The sequence below is a fragment of the Echeneis naucrates genome, chromosome 14 (genome assembly GCF_900963305.1).
Source record: "Echeneis naucrates chromosome 14, fEcheNa1.1, whole genome shotgun sequence".
Classification (NCBI taxonomy): domain Eukaryota; kingdom Metazoa; phylum Chordata; class Actinopteri; order Carangiformes; family Echeneidae; genus Echeneis; species Echeneis naucrates.
The window spans coordinates 4,713,046-4,737,477 of record NC_042524.1 but is presented as its reverse complement, the minus strand read 5'-3'; the positions used below and the strand labels follow the sequence as shown (position 1 = coordinate 4,737,477).

The following is a 24,432-nucleotide window of genomic DNA, read 5'->3' as shown; positions in this document are numbered from 1 at the left end:
CTAAAAAAAAAGGATGTCACAGTTTGGTTGGTACTGAACTTGAAGTGTATGTGAAAATCAGAAATGAAGAAAGCAGCAAATAGTTACATTTCAGAGAGTGGACACATTCAATCCTTGTTTTTTTCAAACAATGGTTAAAAAAAGTTATGGTAATGTAAAAGAAAATGTAAAAGGTTTCATCACAAAACTAGATGAACGCACATAAAAAAAAAAAAGAGAAGAAATCATGTGATATTTCCAGCCCACCTTTAGAAGTGTGTATTTATTTCAGCTCATATCTCATGTAAGTGTTAATGAAGAACTCAAAGTGGGGGAGTGTCTGGACTCGCTGACACCTCTTAAAGCTACGCAGGCAGAGATAAGTGTGCTTCTGTCCACTACACTAATGAAAACATTTCATTCTGACTCCCACTCAGACTTACAGCCCCATCTCGAACCCTTTCTCCGTCATTAACGGTGAGAGAATATAAAGGTCTAACCACAGTAAAAAATAATCCCCTGTAAAGCAACGGCTCTGTGATGGATGGCATTTCTTAATGGAGAGTATGCTCTTGTTGCTGGAGTTAGAGGTCAGGTATGAAGCACTCTCCAGTCCATTAGCGTATTTCTGTCCTGGTACTTGTCAGCAAGACAGAAATCACATAAAGCCGATTCTTGGATAGCGACGTGAAGTCAACTGATGAAAATCAAGTGTGCAATGAGTAAAGGTGGAACCGGTACAGATATACAGCAAGTCCTTACCCGTCTTGGCAGTAGCACGGACCACGCCCACCGCCGTCCCCCTCAGAACGTCCTCAGTCACAGTGAAGAAATACTGTGCCTGTTCAAAAACTGGAGACGCCACTGAGCCCCCCACCACGCTCACATTCACCCTGGCATTGACCGGCGCCGTCAGACCGCCACCATCCTCAGCTGATATCACCATGGAGATCACCGTGTTGGCTTTGCCGTGCAGCGAGCGAGAGAGAGAAATCACACCTACAGAAAAAGAAAGAAGCATGTGATTATTACTTTTTTTTTTTAAAACACATCAGCTGAACAGAGCAATGACTACAACTGTTGTGACATTATTTCTCATCTTGAGACTGATGCTGTTTTACAAATTGTCTCCGATACAAATAAATGTAATAATCTAAAAAACTAAACTCAAGTGCAATTGGTGCAATTCTGTGGATAATTTTTTTCCCCACACACAAAAAAAAACAAACAAACCCAACACATTTCAATGGTTTAATCCCTTTTTCTGTGTTTCTGTGATTGTATATCAACCAAAGGCGTTTTGGCTTTGGAGGGCATCCATAACTGTTAGATCTGTGAGGCACGTGCTTTTACATGCTATACAACACACACACACACACACACACACAAACCTGTGTCCTTGTTGAGGGTAAAGAACGTGGAGCCTCCTCCAGGTACCGTGCGGTAGGTCACCCTGCCGTTTTCCCCAGAATCAGGGTCATTGGCTGTTACCTTGACAACGGAGGTCCCCGGAGCACTGTGCGTACTGAGACTGACCGTGTAGAGGACGGGATAGAAGGTGGGCCTGTTGTCATTGATATCCACCACTGAGACGTGCACACGGGCTTCTGAGCTCAGACCACCCTGAAAATAAATTAACAGATAAATGAAATTTCAAATTATCGTTATCATGATGGTCGCAACAGCTAGACTGTACTTCACCGACTCCTGCTGAAATAAAAGGAGGCCAAATCGTTAAAATTGATATTTAATTAACATCCTTCCTCCCTTCCCACACAGTATAGCTCTAAAGACAACACTGAATTTGTTTCCGATCCCTCGGTGACAACGACAGTTCTGAAACCATGACAATAGCTTTCTATCACGCCGTAAAAAAACGCAGCAGCTGTAACAGAAGACCGAAAGATGAGTTCTCTGTTGAGGAGCCATGAAATATGGAGCAGGCCAGCCACCGCATGCATTTGTCAGCGAGTGGAAGAGTTTGCATCCATTACACTGCATCTGTGGGCTTCAGTTTTACAAGACCATTAAAAACAGGGACAGTTGAGACGAAGGGAACAGACAGCAGCTGGCTCGAGTGAAGGAATGTGCCGGGGCTGTGAGGGAAGATGCATAGTGGGAGTCGGATGTTAAATTATAGACCTGAATTCAATCTCTACCTGAACTGGGCTGAATAAGGAAAATGAGCATTACATGTAGATCTCTGGCTGTGTATGGAGCGTCGCTGAATTTGCAAAGTGTGGTGATTAATGGATGCTGTAAATGTGCATGTGTCAGTTAGATGAACCTAATATAAACATGACAAGGAATGCTATTTAACTTAAATTATATCATCCTACACTAAAAGATCATTTTAAAAGACAGACTATATCGATCTGTTTCAGTGCTTCTTTGTTTTTTTCCATCCTGCCCTTGCTTTGCCATGCTCGAGCATGTCCTTGTTTTTTTTGTTTTTTGTTTTAGACTCAGTGTCATCAGACAGATACATGCTGCCTTCTTCAAAAATATCCTGGAAGTTCCTTTGATCAGATTTATTTTCCTGCAGTCGTACATATCTTTAATTCGCTTTACTGCCTCAGCCTCAAGTGAGACAATTACTCACTAAATGTCGGGAACGTGTTTGACCAAGAAGCAACAAAAATTAACTGATCCTTTGACTTGAGTCTTGTTTGACATTTTGGTCAGATTCAGTTCTAAATAAATAGTCAAATTATGCAAAAGGTTAAATAAATTGCGGTTTGATTTTTGGGGGTATTGCAATTATTCACTTTGTTATAACACTACTAAAAGCAGCTGGTTAGCTTAGCTTAGCATGAAGACTGACAAGACTAACACAATTTATGTACACAGTATACTTTGCTAAAAAGAAAGAACACAATGTGGTTTTATGAGATTTTGTTATTTCCCCTTGCTTAAAGTAGTTCTGCTAAGCTCGTCTCATGTCTGCAGCGTCAAGGTTGTCATACAAACATACAGACAAAGGATTGTTGTTCCTTTTAGCCAACTTTTGGAAAGAAAGTCATATTCCTCAAAAAACACAAACTGCTCTTTGTATTCCAAGATTGATTTGAAATGTATTCCCTATAGTTTGGAGTAAAAGTGTACTTACCCCATCTGTTGCAGTGACTGTCAAGTCAAACTTGTCCAATCCCTCATCCCGGTCTAGAGCTGTACTGGTGCAGAGCTGGCCCGTCTCTTTGTCTAGGGTGAAGTGTGCTGGCAACACACTTCCGGACCCCGAGCCCAGGGTGTAGGATATTGCACCAAAGGAACCGCGATCTTCATCTGTGGCTGACACCTGAGGGAGAAGAGACATGAGGTAAGTGGATGGTCCAAGGTATCAAACGGCATGTGAGACATCAGGATCGTATAAACACACCGAGCCGGTTCCAAAAGCTGCATGACAGAAAAACCTACACTTGTCATGGTTGTTATTTACGAGCTAAGGGCCTTTCTGTTGTCACGATAATGTCCCATAATGCAGTCACTTCACAGGACCATATATCTGCACTTGTCTAAATATCGCACACCATAACACCAGTTGTTATGATTTCCAGAGAAGAATAAAAAAGAAAAAATTTGACGAGCATCTGTGAGAGCAATTGACTTTTTAAGATCAGAAGAGGTATATAAAAATGAAAAGATCTCCGCCACGGTATGTTTAGAAAAACTGGCAAAGGAAGAGGTGGTACGGAGACGAGAGTGTTGACAGAGGTTGCGTTTGGTTCAAAGGTCAACAGAGGCACAGTCATATAAATGATGAGGGTTAAGTGACAAACTGACTTTCAAATGAAATGCAGACCTGTGTTAGACTGCGAGAGCCATACGCCTCCATTTTTCTCATTCTCCTCACTTCAAACACAAAAACGCATCAGACCCATATCATCCAATCTACCTAACAACTTTTCTGCCGCACACACAGAGAAACACACCCACGCAAATATATATTGTACGATTGCGTTGTAAATTTTCCTTGTAAAACACAAAAGGGAAATTTCCTCTGCCCGTGACTGAAGCTTTACACCCGTTCATAACATTGTTTGGTGGCGTTTACGGCGCTGTTTTTGAGTAGCAGTCTAATACCTCGGATCCTAAAGCCTTGAAGGCGAGCCAAGGTCCAGGAGGCCTTGTGATATCACCCCTTCTCGTCTGTCGTGCAGGCTTTTCCCAGAAGAAAACCGCAAGACACCGCGACAGAAAAACATATAGTCCACGTGCAAACTTACAGGTGAACAAAGATGGATATTCTTCTGCATCCTAATGAAGAAATGTGTGATAAGAGCAAGCTTTAGAGAAAGAGATGAGCGAGACTGTATATATGGATGTACATTGTTATTGCCAAAAAGTTTACTTCTTTAACAGCAGCCCCAATAATCTGGTGAAGTTCAGATTCTTCAACATCCGCTGGTGGTGTCACACGACCATTAAATCATCAACTTCTAAAAAAAAAAAAAAAAGGGGTCATTGTGCGTCTGAATCTTAGATCTGAACTCGGCCTGGCCCTGAACCCCGAACAGCACAAGACCACCATAGCAGACATCCGGACAACAACCTTCTTTCCGTCCCGCCAACATATGTCTTCACCATTACACTTACCTAGTGGCGATAGACGGACAGACAAAAATACCACCACCTTCATACTGTTAGTCCTACAGGACATTAAAACACGGGATCGTTAGAGCAGCACAGTCTGGGTTTCCAGCCGCAGCATTACCAGGACTTGGCAGTTGTGGCTGTAGAGGGGGCCGAACTGCACCTCTGTCTTTGGTCAGTGTCAGCTGGGGGTTTTAGATCATTGCTGGGACTTTCTATAGAGCACACTGCTGAGACGGACTCTATCTCTGGGATCTGGGATCATGTCTGGGAGTTCCTCATATCTTTCTGGCTGTCTGGAATGGATTAGCCACCTGTGGTGATGAGAGCTGGATGAACACATACATGCTTTTTCACACGTGCACAGAGACTCAGATATAGGATGATCCCATTCTTTTCACATAATCTAATTAAGGCAACTTAAACACCCATGACCCCCCACCTGGTCATGGGGTGATTTCATCGATGCAAAAGTCAGTAGATCACTAACAAAGGCCAAGAAAAGGTTGTTATTCAGTGTAAAGGGAAGCAAAGAGGACACGACAACATTTGTAAGGTTCACTGTGCGTGAAATCCAGGAGTTGAGTTCAGCATACATGAGAACATTTTTGAATGTCGGTTTTGGACTGGACATGACTGGGAACAAGAAGAAGTGCAAACATCGATTTTCCACGCACTCTAAAATTCAAAAACGCAAAACATAAACACAAGTGGAGTCCACGGTAAGAAAATGTACATTTGGAAAAATTCTAAGCTATACAATAAAAGATCTAGTGATTTGGCTTCAAAACAAAGTACAGGATTTATGGGGTTCCAGACAAACAATTAAATAAATAAATAAATAAAAATACATGAGTGACAAAACAGAGACAAAACTCCGTGGATAAAATACATGGCAGTGTTGTCAAAGCACAGCAGTCTGACATGTGTAGCAGGAGAAAATCACATCAAGCCTCCTGCAGACAGGAGCTTGTAGGGATCAACTCTGTCATCAGTACATTTCCCACCTGTCAGACCATCTGACAGGATAGCACCAATGTTCAGCTGCCAATACTCAGGCCAGCCGGTTGGATCCAAAAGCTCTTCTTGGAATCCCCCCCCCCCCCCACACACACACACACCTTTTTTTTTTTTTTTGCCACTTTCAGCAACCATAAAACAAAAAGTAGAACAGCTTTGGACCCAGCAAGGTAATCCGGCAAACACACTCCTCTCAATGTGTCTTCTTAAATCAAGAGATCTGGTGGAGGATTTTTTTTGCCAGGGAGAATTACCTCCCACTGTGGATCCTGTTCTGTCATCCACAGTGAGCCAGCCAACTTCAGCTTTGCACACCGATCCCTCATCGTAGATCTCCAGAGGTACCCCCGCTGTGATAAATACTTCATAGCTACACAAACACACAGCAGCCAATATCTGTCTAAAAGTCGAAAACTCGCTTGCTCTTTCAAGCTTGCATTGTACTTGTCTGAATGTGGTAATAACACCTTATGGCTCCTCCACGTTTACACAGATTTTTGTATGAGTGTGTATTGTCGGTGGTAGGGCGTTGAGTTTGTTCTGCAGCTGAGAGGTCAAAAGTTTGGTCCCCATTTGTTTGTAACGCTTAAAAAGCAAGACACCAAATCGCTGACGTGCCTCATTAACCGCTGCAAGTTTTCTTGGATGACGCAGCATTTATAGATACGAGCTTCCGAAGATAAAAAGAAATTCTTATCCTTTTGTGGTCAATATTATATTAAAGTACCATAATGGCGGTTTTGCTCGTTGGTTCCTGTGTATTATTGGAGTGAACTGAAACTAATGGCTGTCTGGTAGGTGGCAAATGTAGCAATACAATTTATAGTTAATGGGCTAAAACTTGCAAAAACCACCAATGTGGTTCATTTGTGTGTGAGCACTGATATCTCACTTGACGCCACTGAATTTAGAAGTGTGCGGAGCAGACATTTGGCAAACATGGAGTGTGGAGCAGAACAAGGTAACAGAGTCATTACGAATACCAAACGATTGGTTCATTTTCTCCAACCCAATCCGTTATAGCTATGAAAAGTGAGATCACATCTAAACCAGGATACAAACTATACGGGCAGCTGTGTTGAAAGGGCCATCAACTCATTTACATGTTAAAAAGTTTTTTATGCCACTTAGATCTGTCAGACACACGGCATGCTAATGAAAGCTGCTTTCAAAGCGGATGGTTGGGTCGCATTTGTCGCTTAGCAAATTGCTGCACTTACAAGACAAGAAGTTAAAATGCACCCTTTAAGCAGCGTTACAGCTTTAGGGCAGATTCAAGACTTCTGTGAGTGGCTATCTGAAAATGGTAAGACCACCTGGCCATCGCTTTCCCCCTCAGGAGAAAGCTCTTAGCAAATATAGCAATTAAATTTGATGACCGGTTAGTAAACTGTTGTTTATGTAAATGCTGGCTGTGTAACATTACAAACGATTGACCATAATTATTAATATCCAGTATCAGGCAGCAGCTGTGCAGTTTGCTTTTTAAACTGGCTTTCTGAGCATTTATCAGTTGAAAAAGCACCAGAACACCAATCAACTTTGAAGCCTACTGCTTCAGTTAAGCATCTGCCAACCACATGAACTTGTAGTACACAAAACATAAATTCAGCAATTCTTCTAAAGATTTTCATACAGTACCATGATTTACAGACAGTGCAGCTCATTGACCGACTGCCATATATCTGCGGAAAGACATAGTTCAAGTCCTACACAGTACACGTCAGCCCGGTAAGGACTATGTGAAAAACAGTCAGGAAGAGCGTGCAGAGTATCGGATTCAGCCAGGACCCAGGCCTGCAGTTTCTTGCCCATAGAGAGCCATTCATCCCTGGCTGGGACAGAGGAGGAGCAATCACTCATTGGAGCATTAGCAAAGATCCAGACCTCATCACTCATTTGCCTCACAAACGCCCTTTCTCTTTATGCGTCTTTGTCTTTCTACCTTTCCACTTAGCCTCTCGCCGTTGTGCGCTCCTGCTGTCTCTCCCGGTCGCTTTCAGATAGACCGTACAGGAGGATCTACTTAGGTCTTCAGACGCACACACAACCTTCTAGCTGTAACTCAACACATCACCCACACTCATCTGTCAGTGATATTCAGTGCTGCACAGGGCGAGTGGTCTCCTGTCTGTGATATGGTCCAGATCAAGTAGGTATGTGTAACTGTCTAATACCAGCAGGCCAGCAGTTATTACATCAGCAACATCAGCTAGTCGGCGTTCACTAAACTAGCCCATGCTTGTTCTGTTTTCTCCTTGTTTACTTTATTACCCCATTCCTTTTCCATTTCCTCCTCATTTTTACAATGCTCGCGGTTTTATCCCTCTTTCTGTGCTGCATCTCTGCTCCCTTTTCCCTCCCCTCTATTCTCATCTTCTCCAGATGTGGGCGCTGTTCCAGATGGGCCCAGTTTTCCTCTGCAGTTTGTCTCTGTAAAACATCAGTTAGTGTCAGAGGGAGATTGCGCAGAGATTCTCCGATGCAGCTGCGGCCCTGGACTTTTATGGCTTCTCATGAAGGAGAGGCAGAGAGATATTTCTTTAGGCTTTCACGGTAAAACCTGTAAAACCCAGAGACCTTATCTACTTGTTGAGAAGATGTTTATACAACAATCATCATCTCTGAGGTCAAACAAGCCAAATTCAAGCCTATATTAATGCAAACGCGCAAACATTTTTTGATTAGCAAAACTCGGTTCTTTTGTTAATCATTTTGAAAGTTTAATCTGAATCTTAATCACGTAATTCTTCCATAATTCCACTATCAAATTATGATTTTGGTTACTTTATAAGGCTTTTTTAACCCGTTTTTCTTAATTTTTCATTTCAAGTTGGAGATGAAGTTGGAAAATCTGAGACTTTTATGAAAACCGGGTGAACATGTATCTTTCAATATCTGATTTATTTTTAGGGATGTCACTCCAATCAACTTTAGAATAATTTACTCGAATAGTAAGCCTGAATTATCTTTTGCAGCAGCCATGACCATAAAAGAGAATGAAAAAAAAAAAAAAAGATTGTAAAATGAATGGATCATTGGATGACAACTGCGCCCCAAGATGAAGTTATTTACAACAAACAGGAATTTGTTTGGGTTTGGAGTGTTTGATAGTAATAACTGGTGTCGGGGTGTTTTAGTTAGCTAAAACACTCATTTAGCTTTCCTGCTCTTTTTCCACCGACACATTCCTTCGCTCTCCAGTGAGCTGCATTCCTCATACTAGGCATTCTCAAGCCTCCAAATCAATTTCTACTGCGACGCTGCCAATGATTTCAGGCACTATGGGTACAATTAAGATATATGGCAGGAAGGGAGAGAAGTGAGGGAAAGGTGGGAGAGGGGATGAAAAAAAAAGTTGAATTGGGATGGGGGTGTTGGCGAAGGAACAAAAGGAAGGCTAATGATAACACAAGACCTTGAAACGGGAACAAACAGGACCAAGGCTTCTTATTCCATCTCCGTTCCTTCCTTGACCCCCCCTCACCCCTATTTTTTTTTTTTTTTTTGTCTCCCCTCTTTTCTATACTCTCCCTCACTCGTTCTTTCAGCACCCTATTATGGCAAGTGCTTGTTGTCTTTCATGTGGAGTTCACGGCTGGAAATGATTAGGAACATCAAACTGCTGAAGGGGAGAGAAGGAGAGGGAGGTGAAAGACAGAGCGAGAAAGATTGACTTCTATATTTGGTAGAAAGAATGCTAATATTATTAATGATCATAATAAAGGATGATGACCACTGGAACACTCTCATTCTCCCACCAAATGTGCATAGTTGTGCAAACGTACACACACACACACACACAGCAGGATGGTCAACGCTCAAAGCTGAGCAGTAAACTATACCATAGAGTTACCGCTTTAGCCCATGGGGCTTAACATGCAGACATGTGGTGTGTGTTAGGAAGTTTATCTTTGTCCTGCATCTCATGTTAAAGAATACAAGGCTTGGTTCGCCCACGGTGGTTTAACAACATGCAGTCACTCTCTGCGCCTGCTTATACTCAAGGTTTAGCAACAAACAAAGGATGGACCTCAGCGGCAATCTGATACTCTGATTGCAGACAACTTGTTTTGCCTGTCCCCCAGCAGCAAGTGGCAAAAGTCTGAATGGTGTTCTGCTGAAAGAAAACATGGCTAAAGAAAAAAAAAAAAAAGCTGGTTTCTTTTTTGTAACCAATCAAATCTGGCTCACAGGGGAGTCGAGATTAAGCCAAGATCATCTAATGTTTCCAACGACAAAGCATGAAATATGTCAAATTTAAAGGCATCGACTTTACGGAGCGCCAAAAGCAAAAACTTTCTGTCGTTACAGAAGATGGAAGCATTGATTATTTATCTTCAGGGGAGATTATCAAACATGCTGGCAGTTAAATATTCAATTAAGTTTTCAGCTGATTGATTAACTGGCTAATCATCTCTTCTCAGATACATACACCACGTGTCCCCTCCAGACACGCATGGAGTTCAGAGTTAAACTATAACTGGAAAAGGAAACCATCACAGGAGCAATGGCTCCACAGATAGAGAACAATCTGTTCTGTCCTCTGAAAATAAGCAAAGAAGAAAAGTGGAGGGAGCTGACGGTGAATGGAGGTTAAAACAGAGGGCGATAACAGGCTGGTTAGAAGGATGGACAGGGGGGCTGAAGCAGCACAATGAGGGATGACATCACCTTACCGAACCCTGAGGAGTGATCAGGGACACGGGGATTTCGATGGTAGTGATCTTATCTTGCACAAAGCCCTGCAACGTGAGCAATTGTGCATGTGTCAATCTACTGTATGTGTGTGTCAGCGCCTCCCTGCCCCCCACGCTCCTTTTTAAAATGAATCCTGTGGGCCCTGACTGACAGCTGGCCTAATCAGCACGGAAATCAGCCCTATTTTTTTTTTTTTTTTTTAAACTTAGTGTTAAATATTTATAGCCATTTAAACTCCCCCTCCCCGTCTCTGTCTGTGTCCGAGGCCTTGTGGCTGGTGCAGCAGCTGCTAGCAACAGATCTGCATATCTTTGAAATACCAGAAATTTTAGTGTGGCTGTCTGCTAACAGGAAGCTAATGAGGAGCTTGAGGTCAGGTGTCAAAGCTGAAGGGCGATTGTGAACGTTTACCACCCACAGAGAGGAATAAAAATTGTTGCTTCATATTCACAGTTGCGGTCATTAAATGGTTATCAGTCTGGATGAAATAGTAGCAACAGAAGCATCGGGGCGGTTGTTTTTTTTTTTTTTGTTTTTTTTTATAAATAATTGGGGAAATCGACATTGCGCCCTGTAAGTGATCCTTGGTCAGCAATCAAATTTAGCCATTTGGCAGCTTAATGAGGCTCATCGCTCTTACATTGTTAACAAACAGCGTAACTCTTTCTGTTCTGTGTTTTCCAAAGATATCCAAATTCCAGCACAAGAGGGACAACACATCGCACAGACATGAAAACAGCATTTCCTCCAGGTCACCATTTTTGATTCATACACGGTGACCTATAATGTGAGGTGAATGATGATCACCGCTTATTGTCTTCCAGTTGTAATTTTTTTTCCGGAGATGAAGAGAAAACAGTAATTAAGGAGCCAGAGAGCACAAAGATGAGGGACTGCTGTCTGAGACCGTCGGAGCTCTTGGGTTTTCGGATGAATTAAAACGATGAAGGACTGGTGAGAAGCCCGCCTTGGGGAACCCCGCACTGGGTAATTTGAAATTCTCTAACTAGTTAAATCAGCAGTGTGTGTTCAGGAGGATTCATCTATATTTCTGCTGCAGTACTTCTCTGGGAATGGGTCCAGACATACGAGTGCGTATATATAAAGTTTGGACATTTTCGTGGTTTATCCAATAAAAACATGACAAAGAGACGAGGAGAGTGCAGAATCAGGTTTTTTTGTTGTTTTTTTTCCCCATTGGGAAACCACAGGATTTTTATATTCTTTTTGTCGAGTGTTTGAGAGTCTTAAAGTGTGTCATTGGGAACTGGCACTTGGAATTTGAGGGTTAGCATCTTGTCGATGGTTATTGCTTCTAATTTGTACCTGGTGTTCAAAAACACGTCTGAATGGAAAGACAATGCGCGAGAAGAAGGTTCCTAATGAAGCACAAGAATAAACTCAGTGGAACATTTTTTTTTCTTTATTTTTAGTTTTGGACAAACATTACAAATGCCTAGTCAGTACGTGGGTGTGTGCCTATGGGCGGACACGGGGAGCAGATCTGATTATGGGTATTGATTAGTCCATCTGTGAGAGCAAAAAGCACAGAGAGGAGCAGATCAATAGGTGTGATTCAAACAATCCATCATGTAGACAGATGCTTAGAGCTAAAATATCCGAAATAAGTTTCTCATCAGCATGATTTAAAATTATAATCCAAGGAAGAAAAAAAAAAATGTTACTTTGAACTGGTAGTAAATCAGCTAGGTGCTTCTGGGAAAACACACTGCTGTCTTTGTGTTTATGCTCTGTGGACAAGTTTTTCCTGATAAAAGCTGATGTTTTACAGTCTTTGAATAAACAGTATTACCGCCATCACCGTAGTAGTCTGAAATGTTTAGACAAACTTTTCTAATCTGGAGCCAGCAGGGAAAAAAAAAAAAAATAAATAAATCCTGCCCTTTCAATAATATGATTCAAGTTCCGACACAAGTGGAGACACACACATATACGTACCAGCCCGACACACTGCACAAAGGTTCAGGTTTATCCGTTCTGATTTCACCGCTTCGTTCCACAGGACAAAAATAGTCTTCTAAGCCTCTGCAGCCCTCCACCCATTTGGTCGTGCTTCCTGGATGTGCTCTCTGAGGCCCATGGGACTTTCATCACGTTCTCATCAGTCATTGTGTCAACAGTGATCCAGTACGGGTAACTGAATTAACACCAGAGTCCAATCAAATAATGCTGAATTGTAATAGTCATTTTCAAGCCATAATGGAAATTTAATGAAAGCATTTAGGCATCAGGAACGGTATAGAATTCAATATGATCATTTCCTGAAGTTTGGTGATATCAAATGTTTTCAGCACAATAAAATCTATTGCTAAATCACGTTTTGCCTCAACATCAACAGATTTACATCTTCTTATTCTGCTGTAAAGGATACTGCTGAAAAAATTGTTTTGTTCATTCTTTTGTTTATATTATTTTAGATTTTGAAATATATTTTTGCCCCATTTTTGTCTTTGTTGCTGGCTCTTCAGCTTTGAAGCACCTACCTGTTTGAAAAGTGCTCTATAGCAGAGGTTTGATGGATTTATTGGTATTAGGGAACTTTAATATTGTGATCTTCGACCACACTCCTCACCCTTTGTGGTTAACTATTTAGAGAATTTCAGTGGCTGATGAAATGTCAAAGCAACTTATCTTTAGATGTATCAATTGACTGTGGACAAATCTGTCTTGTTTCTCATGAGGTGCAGATTTGTTTGAGCGGCAAACCCAAACATGACTCATTGAGAAACCACAGCAGTTTCCCCTACTCTCCCCCACGCTCCACGAAAAGCTAAAAACATGGCAGATAAAAATGGCTGACCTCATGCAAACACAGAGGTGAACTCCAAAAAATCATTCGTCTCTGCCACAATGATTCCTTGTATCTTACGCCCACGTTACCGCCGTGGTTAGGGCATTGTCGTATGTTGCCAGATGGAAGCCTTTAACTTAAAGACTTATTACATTATTTATCTATTATTATCTCTGCCCAGGGGCTAAGAATACAATAAATCTAGCCAAACTTCAGTTAAAAGACTCAGCCCTGACATGTTTCCAATTCAAACTAAATCACTGGTTTATAAAGTAAATCTGATTGAAACCAAGTCCGTCTCTGTGGAGCAGCAAGCTTTTTCCAAATGCACACAAGCTTCCAGTCTCGCCGAAGCCTGAATTTCTCGAGATAAACATTTATGTTTCAGTGTCATTTTATTTCTCGATGTGCAAACCAAAAACGCAGCTATGTGGGAGGTTCACACTAATAAAGCAGAGTGTGTTTATCATTTTAAGTAAGCTCGGCTTCGTTGGGGACAGACCAAACTACGTTTGTTGGGAGGGGTTTTTTGCCTTCAAGAGGTGGTTGCAGAATGAACCAAGAGTCATCTGACAATTAGTTTGCTCGAGGAGGATCCTACCAAAGTGTGGTTCTCTGCACGTGTGTGTGTGTGTGTGTGTGTGTGTGTGATTAAATCAATGTGAGTCTTGAGGTCAAAGGTGAGCCAAACATCCAGCTGTGCCTCTTTTTCCTTGACCCCAAAAGATAAATGGCCACGTGTGTGTGTGTGTGTGTGCGCAACAGGTCATCCATGATGCATCAAGAATGCGTCATTGAAAACACTGGATGGGACACCTGTTATCTTTGTACAGCAGGAGGACGTGTGACAGCTTTTATTATCGGGAATCCATTTGTATAATTTTGTCACAAAGAAAACGGTCATGGAAGAGCAAGTTTGTGATCAAAAAGCTGCATTGTGATGTGACAGCAGGGTTAATCTTTTTTTTTTTTTGAAGAACAGCAGATCAGCTCACAGCTGTGTGTGTGTGTGTGTGTGTGTGTGTGTGCTTTCTCTTCTGTATTTCATCCTTACTCTAAGTCTGTAGTTTGTCCATGTCGCTTTCTCTTTCTCTGATTCTTCAAAGGTCAGGCAGTTAGCGACCTCCTCCTCAGGGAGGTGATAATAGTGAAAGATAGCTGGAGCACCCCCTGAGCTTTGAGCTTACATCTGGTGTTGGGTTACTGTGATAGTTGTTGACTGCAGAGAAGCAAAGCAACTCTGCACCATAAGATCCCCGTGAGTGTGCAGTGCGTGTTGGCGAATAGTTTTTTATACCAAGAGATCACAAGCCTCTATCGATAACCATCTCTCCTTCACACACACAACAAACATACGCAAACAGATACACATTTTTACCTGCGTAAGATGATATTTATTCAAATTAAGGGCCCCCTACGTGAAAACAGGTACAATAAAAGCAAAATATTTCATTAAATGAACCTTCTAGATGTCAAGAGCACAGGAAGGCAAAAAGTCAGTTGATGACAACTATGATAGTAGAAACTTCAGCAACGGTTCAACAGCTACCCATCAAAACTTGTCACAACATTTCCCTTGATAAAATGAAGGATAGCTAATAGTGACACACAACTAAAAGCAGGGTGGTCTCCTAATGAAGTCGTACAGCACACAACCAGCGTTGTTGTCGCCGGATGTTCTGTGGCTGCGGCTGTTAACCCGTCTAAGCCAAATGTTTTTCTGCACAGTAAACTGACTTTCTGCTCCTGCCTGCTGCTGATGATGATGATGATGATGATCCCTCAATGTTGTTGCCTCCCTACAAATGTTTGTATTCTGCATGAACGCCGGCATCTGTTCGGGGAAGACTAGATCTACACCAGCTTACAGTTGTACTGTAAAACCAAAACTGCAGTACATTATAGGTGTGTATTTGATGTTTTCTGTTCAGGGCTGAAGTGTAGGACATCTTTGACCTCATGCATTTCTCATGTTCTGTCATGTGGCATGTGCTGAGGGTCCAACAAAAAGCACTAAAGTTTAATTGCTGCTAATATTAGATGTCAGACTGACAAGTTGATTGTGGAGGAGAAACAGGCAGCTCTTACAAATGAATTAGCCTCTGACTGACCCGGGCCTGAACCACAACCGGAGTCAGAGATGGGTCACCCATCAGGGAATGCTGAGAGAAATATAAAGAGGTTCTTCTGTGTACGATAATACTCATTAGCATCGGGGTCAACGGCAAGATGAAACCTAACACAGTTAGCGAATTTAATGTCGGGAGGGTTAAACTCATTGGGTCACGTGCACGACCCTGAAGGTCACCAACTCCTGCAGTGACACGTGGTGTGCGTTGATGGCACAAACAATGACACGAATAGTTAAAAACGTATCTTGCTAATTAGCTCGTGCATGCCGTGGGCATACTGACAAACAAACTGCTGCATGGTCAGCCAGCGGTCAATGCTATTACATCTTAATGAACAATATTGATTAGCTTTGTCCTCCTGAAGCTTCTGGAGCCAAGTCTTGTCTATTCGACACACACACATGTAATTGACCCACAGAGGCTCAGGAAGCCTCCATATGTAGGCTTATGTAGGGAAGAGGGGTAGGTGGGGGTATTAGACATAGCAATTACAGCCTTAGGGTGTGAAAAACTAGCTTATCCTCGTCAAATTAATTTCCTGACTCTGCATATGTGAGGGGGATACCAGGAAAGGGTGAGAAACACGTCCCTGATTCCTAAAGCACCTGTTAAGTAAGAGTTCATGCAAGACCAAAGTCTGATCCTGACAATTTTGACCGTACTTAGCCAGGTTACTCTCGGGATAAACTGTTCTGTCTAAAGGTAACTTGGCTGCTTAAATCATCCTTGGCTTTTCCTGCTTTCTCTGCTCCTTCTTCTATTCATTTACTGCTTTTCATCTGTGCTCATCGGTTTCTCCGGAGTGGATTAAAGTTAATTGTTCCTCAGGGTGGTATACTTTCCCCCTCATTTCTCTCTTATGTCCCTCTGCTAACAAAAGACCGTCATTGTAGACAGTGATGGCTCAGCTGACCAGCAGGGGCCCCAATCAGATTAAAGTGCACGCCGGACGCCTCTTGAAAAAAATAACCCAAAATACCCCCGATAAACCAGGTTGTCAGTGATTTAGTGCATCTATTAAAGACACATTCATGTGGACAGAGGTATACAAGCACACATGTTCTTATCCCCTCCTTTCCCCATTATCATCCCATCCTCCACGGTTAGCTCAGCCAACTGGAATTTCCAAGAAAAACAGGTTGGCTATGCATGATGCAGCCCTGGGGTCAGAGACACAGCCAATTCCTGCAGGGAGAGAATCAGGCAGGGATGAGGGGAAGGGGGGAAAAGGGAGAGAGAACGACCTCGAAAAAAAAAAAAAGGGGGAAAGAAGAGGGAGAAGGTTAGTAGTGCACACCTACAGACGTGCTGAAAGAGGTCTTAAATCAGCTGCGTGTCCGCACTTCATCAGTCAGTTCACTGGGAAATGACTTTCAACACACACAGGACACACTACAACCACTGTACAGCACAGTAGTAACCTCGAACACAAACACTGCAGACATGAACCAGGCAGACAGGGCCCGGAGCCACAGATTACTCTATATTCACCAGTAAAAAAAAACAAAAACTATGACAACATACCAAAGGTAGTGAAAAGAATTTTGAATGCTTAGACAGTTGCTTTGTCTGAATGTTGGGAAACCGAAAGTCCTAATTGCTTAAACAGCGGCGAGGAAGCCGATAAGCGGGAGAGAAGATTAATTTAAAGCTGAATCATCTCAGCATAGAGAGACTTTGGCTTCAAAGTAAGAATTAATGAGACCCCAGTGACTGATTAATTGAGGGTCCTTTTCTGTTTTCATCAGTCCATCTTTCTTGCTATCTGTATCTCTGCTGCTTTCATTCACGGTGCTGAATCATTACCGCCGCATCTCCGACGTGATTAGCCGCAGCAAAGCGCACAGCACTGATTACCTCATCTCTCATGCAGAAAGTTCGAGCTAATTTACGTTCGCTGGAGATAGAAAAAGATGTCGTCACCCCCCAAAAGGGAATGAGAAAAGGAAAAAAAAAAAAAAAAAAAAGAAGAAGAAAAGTTGGAAAGACTTGACAATGTCTTTGGCAGAGTGAGAAACAGGGAGAAATTTCCAGCAGCAGCGGAGATGCTACTTCCAACTTTTCCGGTTGGAGTTCACATCTCGACGGACATGATCAGCTGCCACGCCGCAGTGTGGATCATGATGCACCTGTCATTTCCATCCCGCGTAGGAAGAAAGGAAAAACAGTGTTAACAGAAGTCAGGAGTTAAAGGGACGAAAGACAGATTAAGCTAATGGGTGTGGTACTGAGAGATGAGGCGGCGATGCGCGGTGAGTGTTGGGTACAGGATGTATTGAGGGGGGGGTGGAAATTGTTAGGATAAGGAGTGTGTGTGAGGAAAAGTGACCATATGGGAGGGAGAGCTGAACTAATGTGGTGTGTGAAGAAGAGCATCAAGGAATACCTAGAGAGGCGGCAGACGGAAATCCAATTGAGAATGAATACTTTGCCCAACAAAGATGATGACACAATAGTGTAGTATCGACATGGTGTGTGCTCTCAAGTCTCAAGACTTTAAATGTCACTGACCTATTTTGGAGTAATTTTTCCCCACGAAGAAAGGGAGGACAGGGGATGAGGGAGAGATTAGCTTGAAGTCACGGGGTAAACAGACCTCCAGCACAGTATAAGCCGAGGAGTTCAAGGCATAATTCAAGGCGTAATGAGAAATGATGGGGTCGCAGCTATCACATGGCTGGTCACACTGAGGCTGCCTGGGAGAGGGGTGAGACAGGGCGGTGGACTTGGTGGGGGTGGCGGCGTAGATTATCACTCAGATCAAAGCGTCGTTTGAGTGGATTTGGGTTTAAGGAACGGGAGGAGAACAGGGGCCGGATGTGAGACTGAGGGAAGGCCGAGATTTAAGATACCGTGAACAGTTCAGCCCTAACTGCTCATAAAAATATCACCTTTCCCTCTACGTCCAAACCCCCAAACCAACAGCATTGGCCATTTCCTTCATGAAGCACCTGCTATGACAGATGCATCCCAACCCCCCAGGTCCCCCCCCACTTTACTACACTAGTGCCAAAAACGGCTTCTGCCCACGCTTCCTCTGTTTGCCTATCCTTTAATGTATTTATTTGACCATCCATATGATGCTGTTTTTCTCAGCCCCCAAAACCTCCTATAGCAGCCCCCCCCCCCCCCCCTCCCAGCCCAGGGCTTAGATAGCAACATCGTTCCTTACCCAGCAAAGCTCCCCATCTCTGGGTGTCTAATTTAGCTCAGCTCAGCACTTAGAAAACGGGATGACAGAGGGACAACTGATACAACGGCAAGAAGAAAAGTGGGACAAAATGCAGCAGTGGAGACGGAGGGATGAAAACGACAGAGTGGAGGTATGGTTGGCTCAGAGGAGGGAGACCCATTGTCTTTAAAATCTTATTGGTTTTCTCTTTCATTACAGAGCCAGTGTTGACTCTGCACAGCGCTTGCCTTGACACCCCCACCGACCCAGCCACACACACACACACACACACACACACACACAGAAGCACTAACCTATCTACATACTGAAACATACATAACAGTGCGTAGAGATACACCGACTATATTTTAATATCATACGCTTTATATTCGTAATTAACCTTTTTTTAATTTTGAGTGGCAAATTTGCCGCTTTCATGCAGCACTTTTCAATGAGTGCGGACAAACCAGTCCAGTTGGTAGCAAAGCCAAGTGGCTGAATGTCGTCTCTGTGAGACAAAATGGTGAACATCCCCGCTGCGTCTCTTTTGAGTGAGGCATGAAAGGAGAGCAGCTTCTTGGTCGATGTAGAAACAACATGCCCCTGTAAATTTCTATCTTAAACACATTGCTCCCCACGGGGCCAGTCAAAACAGGCCCGTCAAACCCAGTTAGCAGCCTGCTATAGACGCACAATGGCGCCTTGTGTGTGGGGGCCAATCCAAACCTCCCCCAGGTCCGCCTTGTTGGCCCATCTCCGCCATGACAGGGAATTTCCCTCAGTACCTGCTTCCTTTTTACACTTCCAGTTCCCTCCAGCCACTTGCACCTCTCCTCTTCTTGTTCCCCTTTTCCATCTCTGTCCCCTCAATCTCATCTCATCTCGTCTCGTCTCCCCCTCGACGCTGTTTTAATGGCAACATGTCCCCGCTGGCTTGAGCTTTTAACTCAATGTGTGCAGTATTCTTTCTGGAATCCTGCAATCATGCATTTTCCTTTTCCTGCGTTTTCTCTCATTTTTTATTCAAAAATGTTTGCAATTGATTTATACTTTGGAATTTTATTCGTTTTGTCCAAGTCCATCTTGGTACATGCCTCTACATTTTGCTCGGAGCTTGCTGTCTGTTACTTTCCAGGATGGGTGGGTCGGCATCATTTCTGGATGTGCTTTTTTTCTGCAGCGCAGTCTTATTTTTGGTTCTGACCAAGGAAGACAACCGAGAAATATTTGTGGTTGATTTTTACTGTACTACATTTCCTTTAGTGTATATTGTACATTCATTCAGCGGTGGTAGCCATGCATCACTGAAAGTAATACAAATTGTATCTTCAGAGTCATTGTCTTCCCAGAAACACAGGCAAGAGCACTTGCACGTGTTTACTTCTATGAAAATAAACATTCAAATATGTTTCTAAGCTGCAAACAGCTCTGAAAGTGATGTGGATTTCGAATGGACCACAAACCAGACCTGACTCCAAACTCTGGTTTTCTAAAAGAGAAAACACAGAGACACACACATATTCTGTAAATAATGGATTTTAGAGATTTCTTTTCCCAGCAAATTTCAGCATGATTATGAATATCTTCTTCACAATATGCTGTTTACAGCGACAGTATCTTTAGTCTTAAAAGTGTTAACTAGCTTTAAAAGGATGGGCTTTTCATTGCGAAGGAAATTTTTAAATTCAAGTTAACTGATGGTGACACTGGACTTATAAATACATGAGACATTAACAAGGCTGCAAAATGTCTTAGATTTACCTTCCTTCAGAAAAAAAAAAGTACTACATGCCAAAGTTAATAGGAAAATTTGCATGTGTTATCATCTGGCCCTAATGGACATAAGAACTGCCAAAGAACCATTTTCAAACATGAAACACAGCTGAGCCTTCATTCCTTTCAAACTCCTTCCTATCCCCCAAGTTTTTAATCTCTGTTTTTCCCTTCCTTCTTATTCTCTCTATACTCCAGTCAGTGCCAGCCTCAGCTCCCTTTGTTCTCCTCTAGGTGTGGTTGACGACAGAAGGCTAGGGGGCAGTAAACTCAGCCGCTGCTTCACTGATTCACTGCTAATCTCCGGTCCTCAGTGTGGCACAGACCGGCACGGAGCTGCACAGGCTCCATGCATGCATTAAAAAAAAAAAAAGGGCCAGTGCGCTCACACAGTGCAGTCACACTGTCGGTTTCAGTAAAACTACAGTTTCTGAAGCTAAATCTGACCTTGCCATCGGCCTAATGCATATTGATAACTTTACCACAGCCCACCTTTCATTACAGAGCTGGTTCTGTCAGTATCTTGTGCGTTTCCCTCCCTCAGTGTTTCGCCAGAACGACAACAGAATGAAACAACAAAGAATTAAGAATGGCTGGGTGGAGTCTCAAATACACACACACACACACAGACGCAGTTGATTACTTTGCTTAAAGTTACTAATTGTCATCATAGCTTCTGATTGGTAGAACATACGGCATAGTGGTGAGCAGTGTTGCCTCACACCATGAAGATTGTGGGTTTGATTCCCAATTTGCCCTTTCTGCGCCGAGCTTGCATGTTCTCCCCAAGCCTGTGTGGGTTTCCTCGGGGTACTCCGGTTTCCTCCCACCACCCAAACACATCATGTTTGGGTTAATTGGTGACTCTAAGTTGTCCGTAGGTCTGAGTGTGAGTGGTTGTTGGTCTCTGTCTGTCTTTGTGTGTTGGCCCTGTGATGGACTGGTGACCTGTCCAGGGTGTACCCCAGTGTGAGCTGGGATTGCCTCCAGCTCCCCCCACAACCCGGAAACGGACAAGCGGTAGAAGATGAATGAATGAAAAAAAGAATTTGAATGATGGAAAAATGAAATAATAATAAGACGAGAACACTAAGATTGTACTACTTTCGTATGAGGACATTTTTCCACAGCTGGAAGCAAAATGCAGTTTTCTGAAACAGAAACTATGAGTACATTGTGAGTCACTATTTCAGTGGTCACCCTACAACATCCTCGGTTCAGTTCTTGGTGGCCTGTTTTTCTCTTTGGCAGACAGGTGTAGCAGATATTAACAATCATTGGAACAGCAGAATAGAAATGAGGTATTTGGCTGGATTTTGCCTTTTCCACTGAAGCCCAGCATTGTAATTCTTCAAGTTAAAAGAGCCTCAAGGCCTTTAGTAACTCGACAGCTTTCCTCTGTAGCAATATACAAACAGATAAATTGAATTGCAATAAATCTACATCTATTTCTTGTCATCCTATATGAGCCATTGTGGTATCAGGCCCTCCTCTTGATTCTGATGAGCCGTTCTGTCATCGGGCCAAATGCTCTAAATACATTTTACACTATGCCAAAGTTTATGATTGCTTATGATGGATGCTAAACGCAGCCAGGGAGATTACAAACAATCAGTACATCATTGCTTCAAGGCACTACAACAATGTTTTCATTAAACGGGGTTCCCAGGCAAGATGAGACATACAACACCAAAATAAAGTTTGAGACTCCAGCTCCAGTTTAATGCGTCAGCGTCATCACCCCTGAGTTTAGTTCTCTCCATATCCCGCTGGCATCAGGAGTGAATGTTGGATGAGGAGCAAGGATAGATTAAATTGTCAGCATTGTGCTAGTTAGGCCTCGTACTATTCTGACCTGCCTGCATTATATCCCGCAGCACACGGCTAGTCTTTGCGGACTTCATCACATGCCGCAGCTGCTATAAACAAGGCTCGGGGCCAGCTATATCCAGTGACTTCCCAGCGAAACCTTACAGTTGGGATTCAGCATTACTGGCATGACTCAACTCAAAAGTGATGAAATGCACAGCTAAGTAGAGGACCATGGGTTTTTCGTTTGTTGAGCAGCTCTGAACGTTTGCCTTACATGGGCTTTGAAATGAAACCATAGAGTGAGACGAAGCGAGCTGTTCAGATTCGGGCTGGAAGACTGACGTGTTCCCCGCGACACAATACGACTAGACCACCCGAGCAGCGGCTTTTGTTCTAAAAGAACAAGAAGATGGCAGATAATCCCTGCAAGAAATCCCTCCTCTACACAGACAACTCCATACGGAAGCAAACAGAGCACGTGTCACTGAAACCTTACCTGGTCATTTCACCTCTACGATATCTGATACAGCATAGAAAACATGAGTAGACTAAACAGCAGTCACTTTGCGACATCACACATTACATACAACACCAAACTGCCTCTCATTCTCTTCTGTTGGCCATAAATAGGGGAGATAAATCAATGAATTACAACGAAATTTGGCACAGCTGCATAATATTTGCATTTGCATAATATAATATGAAATACCAGCAAACTTGTTGCATGATCATCTTAAGATATGAATATATTTGGTGAGCAAACACACTGACGATGACCAGATATGTTACAGAGGCTGAGTTTAACAAGGACAAAGACAAGAGGTCATGATTTACTGAAGATTACTGAGGAAATAGTAGAAATGATTCCAAAATCGCCACTTTAATCAAAGTAGATTTGTCTGGTCCTTCAACTTGTTCCCTATCTGTTGGGTTTCAGTGGACTTAGAGTCTCTTGGAGCAGACACAAACGGTGTTCGTTGGTAGTAGAAGCGAGACAGGAAACGATGCGATAAACTAGGAAGCTGCCACTATTGTTAGGACTAAAAACGGAAACTCTGCTCAGGACGATATGCTCAGGAGCTGGACCTCTCTGCAGAAATCACACAACACAGTCTCTTTCAACATAAAGCTAAGCTATACTGCTTCTATTTAACTTCTTCCAACTTCACTTTTAGAATGTGAATACAAATCTACCAAGTCTGTAGATGCTTTTCGACGTCTACGGCAGAGCTGTGATTGACATTTCCCATGCTTTGTAATGCAACCCAGTGGAAGCACTGAGGTCATAACTGAACACAATGACAACAATTATACACAATGAAGCTCTGACAAAATATGAATCATGTAAAAAGTAAAAAAAAAAAAAAAAAAAAAAAAAAAAAAAGCCACAGAGCGACTAGAAATGATCGTGTAACATTTACAAATGAACATTACTGAACAGTGATTGAGGGTCAAACTTTTGTAAATGACTCCTGTTGATGAGCAGGTGATGGTTACTAATATATTAGATTTGTCGTTTAGGCACACCGTACAATAATTCTACGAAGAACACACACAGACGGACAAGTGTCTTCGTTTGTTTTGTTTTGTTTTTTTTTTAAAAGCACAGATTCAGGATGACAAGCCGGGTGGTTATTCTGGTTTGACTAAACAATCGCTACAGTTTGCTGACATGCATTTCACACCTCTCCTCGACAGATTCAATTAAACCTTTTTACAGTATCGCCCCAGGAGCGGCACGCACCCCCCCCCCCCCACCCGCCAACTCCCCTGCTTCACGCATAAAAGGATTGGTGACAGGGATGTTTTTTCTTTCTCTTATGTTGAAGTCCGTGCAGCACAGCGTTGATTTAGACATCATAGCTCTGCTTAAACTACATATCAACATCCCAAATTCTTTCACACTGACAGAAATATAGACATGCTGAAGACATAATTGGCATACATGTCATGGGGCCTCCAAATGGCTACAAGCAAACCAATGTATGTCTTTCTCTTTGCGGGTTTTTTTTTTTTTTTGGCTCTTCTTTAACTCTACTTCTAACAGATCTGCCTTTTCAATTCACCAGGCAACCTCAACCTCATTAGGAACGACAAAAAAAAAAAAAAAAGGTAATTGTCAAGAAATCGCAATTACATGGGATTCGCGCACGCTGCCCACAGCGAGAATGTGTGCGTGCAAAAACATGCATGCATACACATGAATGCCCAGCAGTGACAGCTAGACTGCAAGAGGCGTCGGGGATTAGGTAGAAAAACCAATCTCAGCCAGCCGTGACCAAAGCCCTGTGAAATAATAAAGAAGAAAAGCTTTGCAGACAGAGGCTGAAACGAAATGGGCTTTTCATTGGTTCATTATGGGAGCTCGAGCCACAAGAGAACACATCTGGATTACTCATACAGCCTTAATCAAACAGCTGGCTGCGAGTGCGCCTGGT

The 24,432-nt window shown here is 42.7% G+C and overlaps 1 protein-coding gene across 1 annotated transcript in view; it reads right to left on the bottom strand.

Moving 5' to 3' along the window:
- The window catches only part of dchs1b (dachsous cadherin-related 1b), a 79,253-nt gene that overhangs the window by 17,859 nt on the left and 36,962 nt on the right, over nt 1-24,432 (bottom strand). Inside the window, exons 5-7 of the mRNA XM_029519317.1 lie at nt 3,089-3,277; nt 1,371-1,602; nt 742-978 (exon numbers count right to left, since the gene is read on the bottom strand). Coding sequence (XP_029375177.1) covers nt 742-978; nt 1,371-1,602; nt 3,089-3,277 — 658 coding nt within the window. The remainder of the gene's footprint in view (nt 1-741; nt 979-1,370; nt 1,603-3,088; nt 3,278-24,432) is intronic.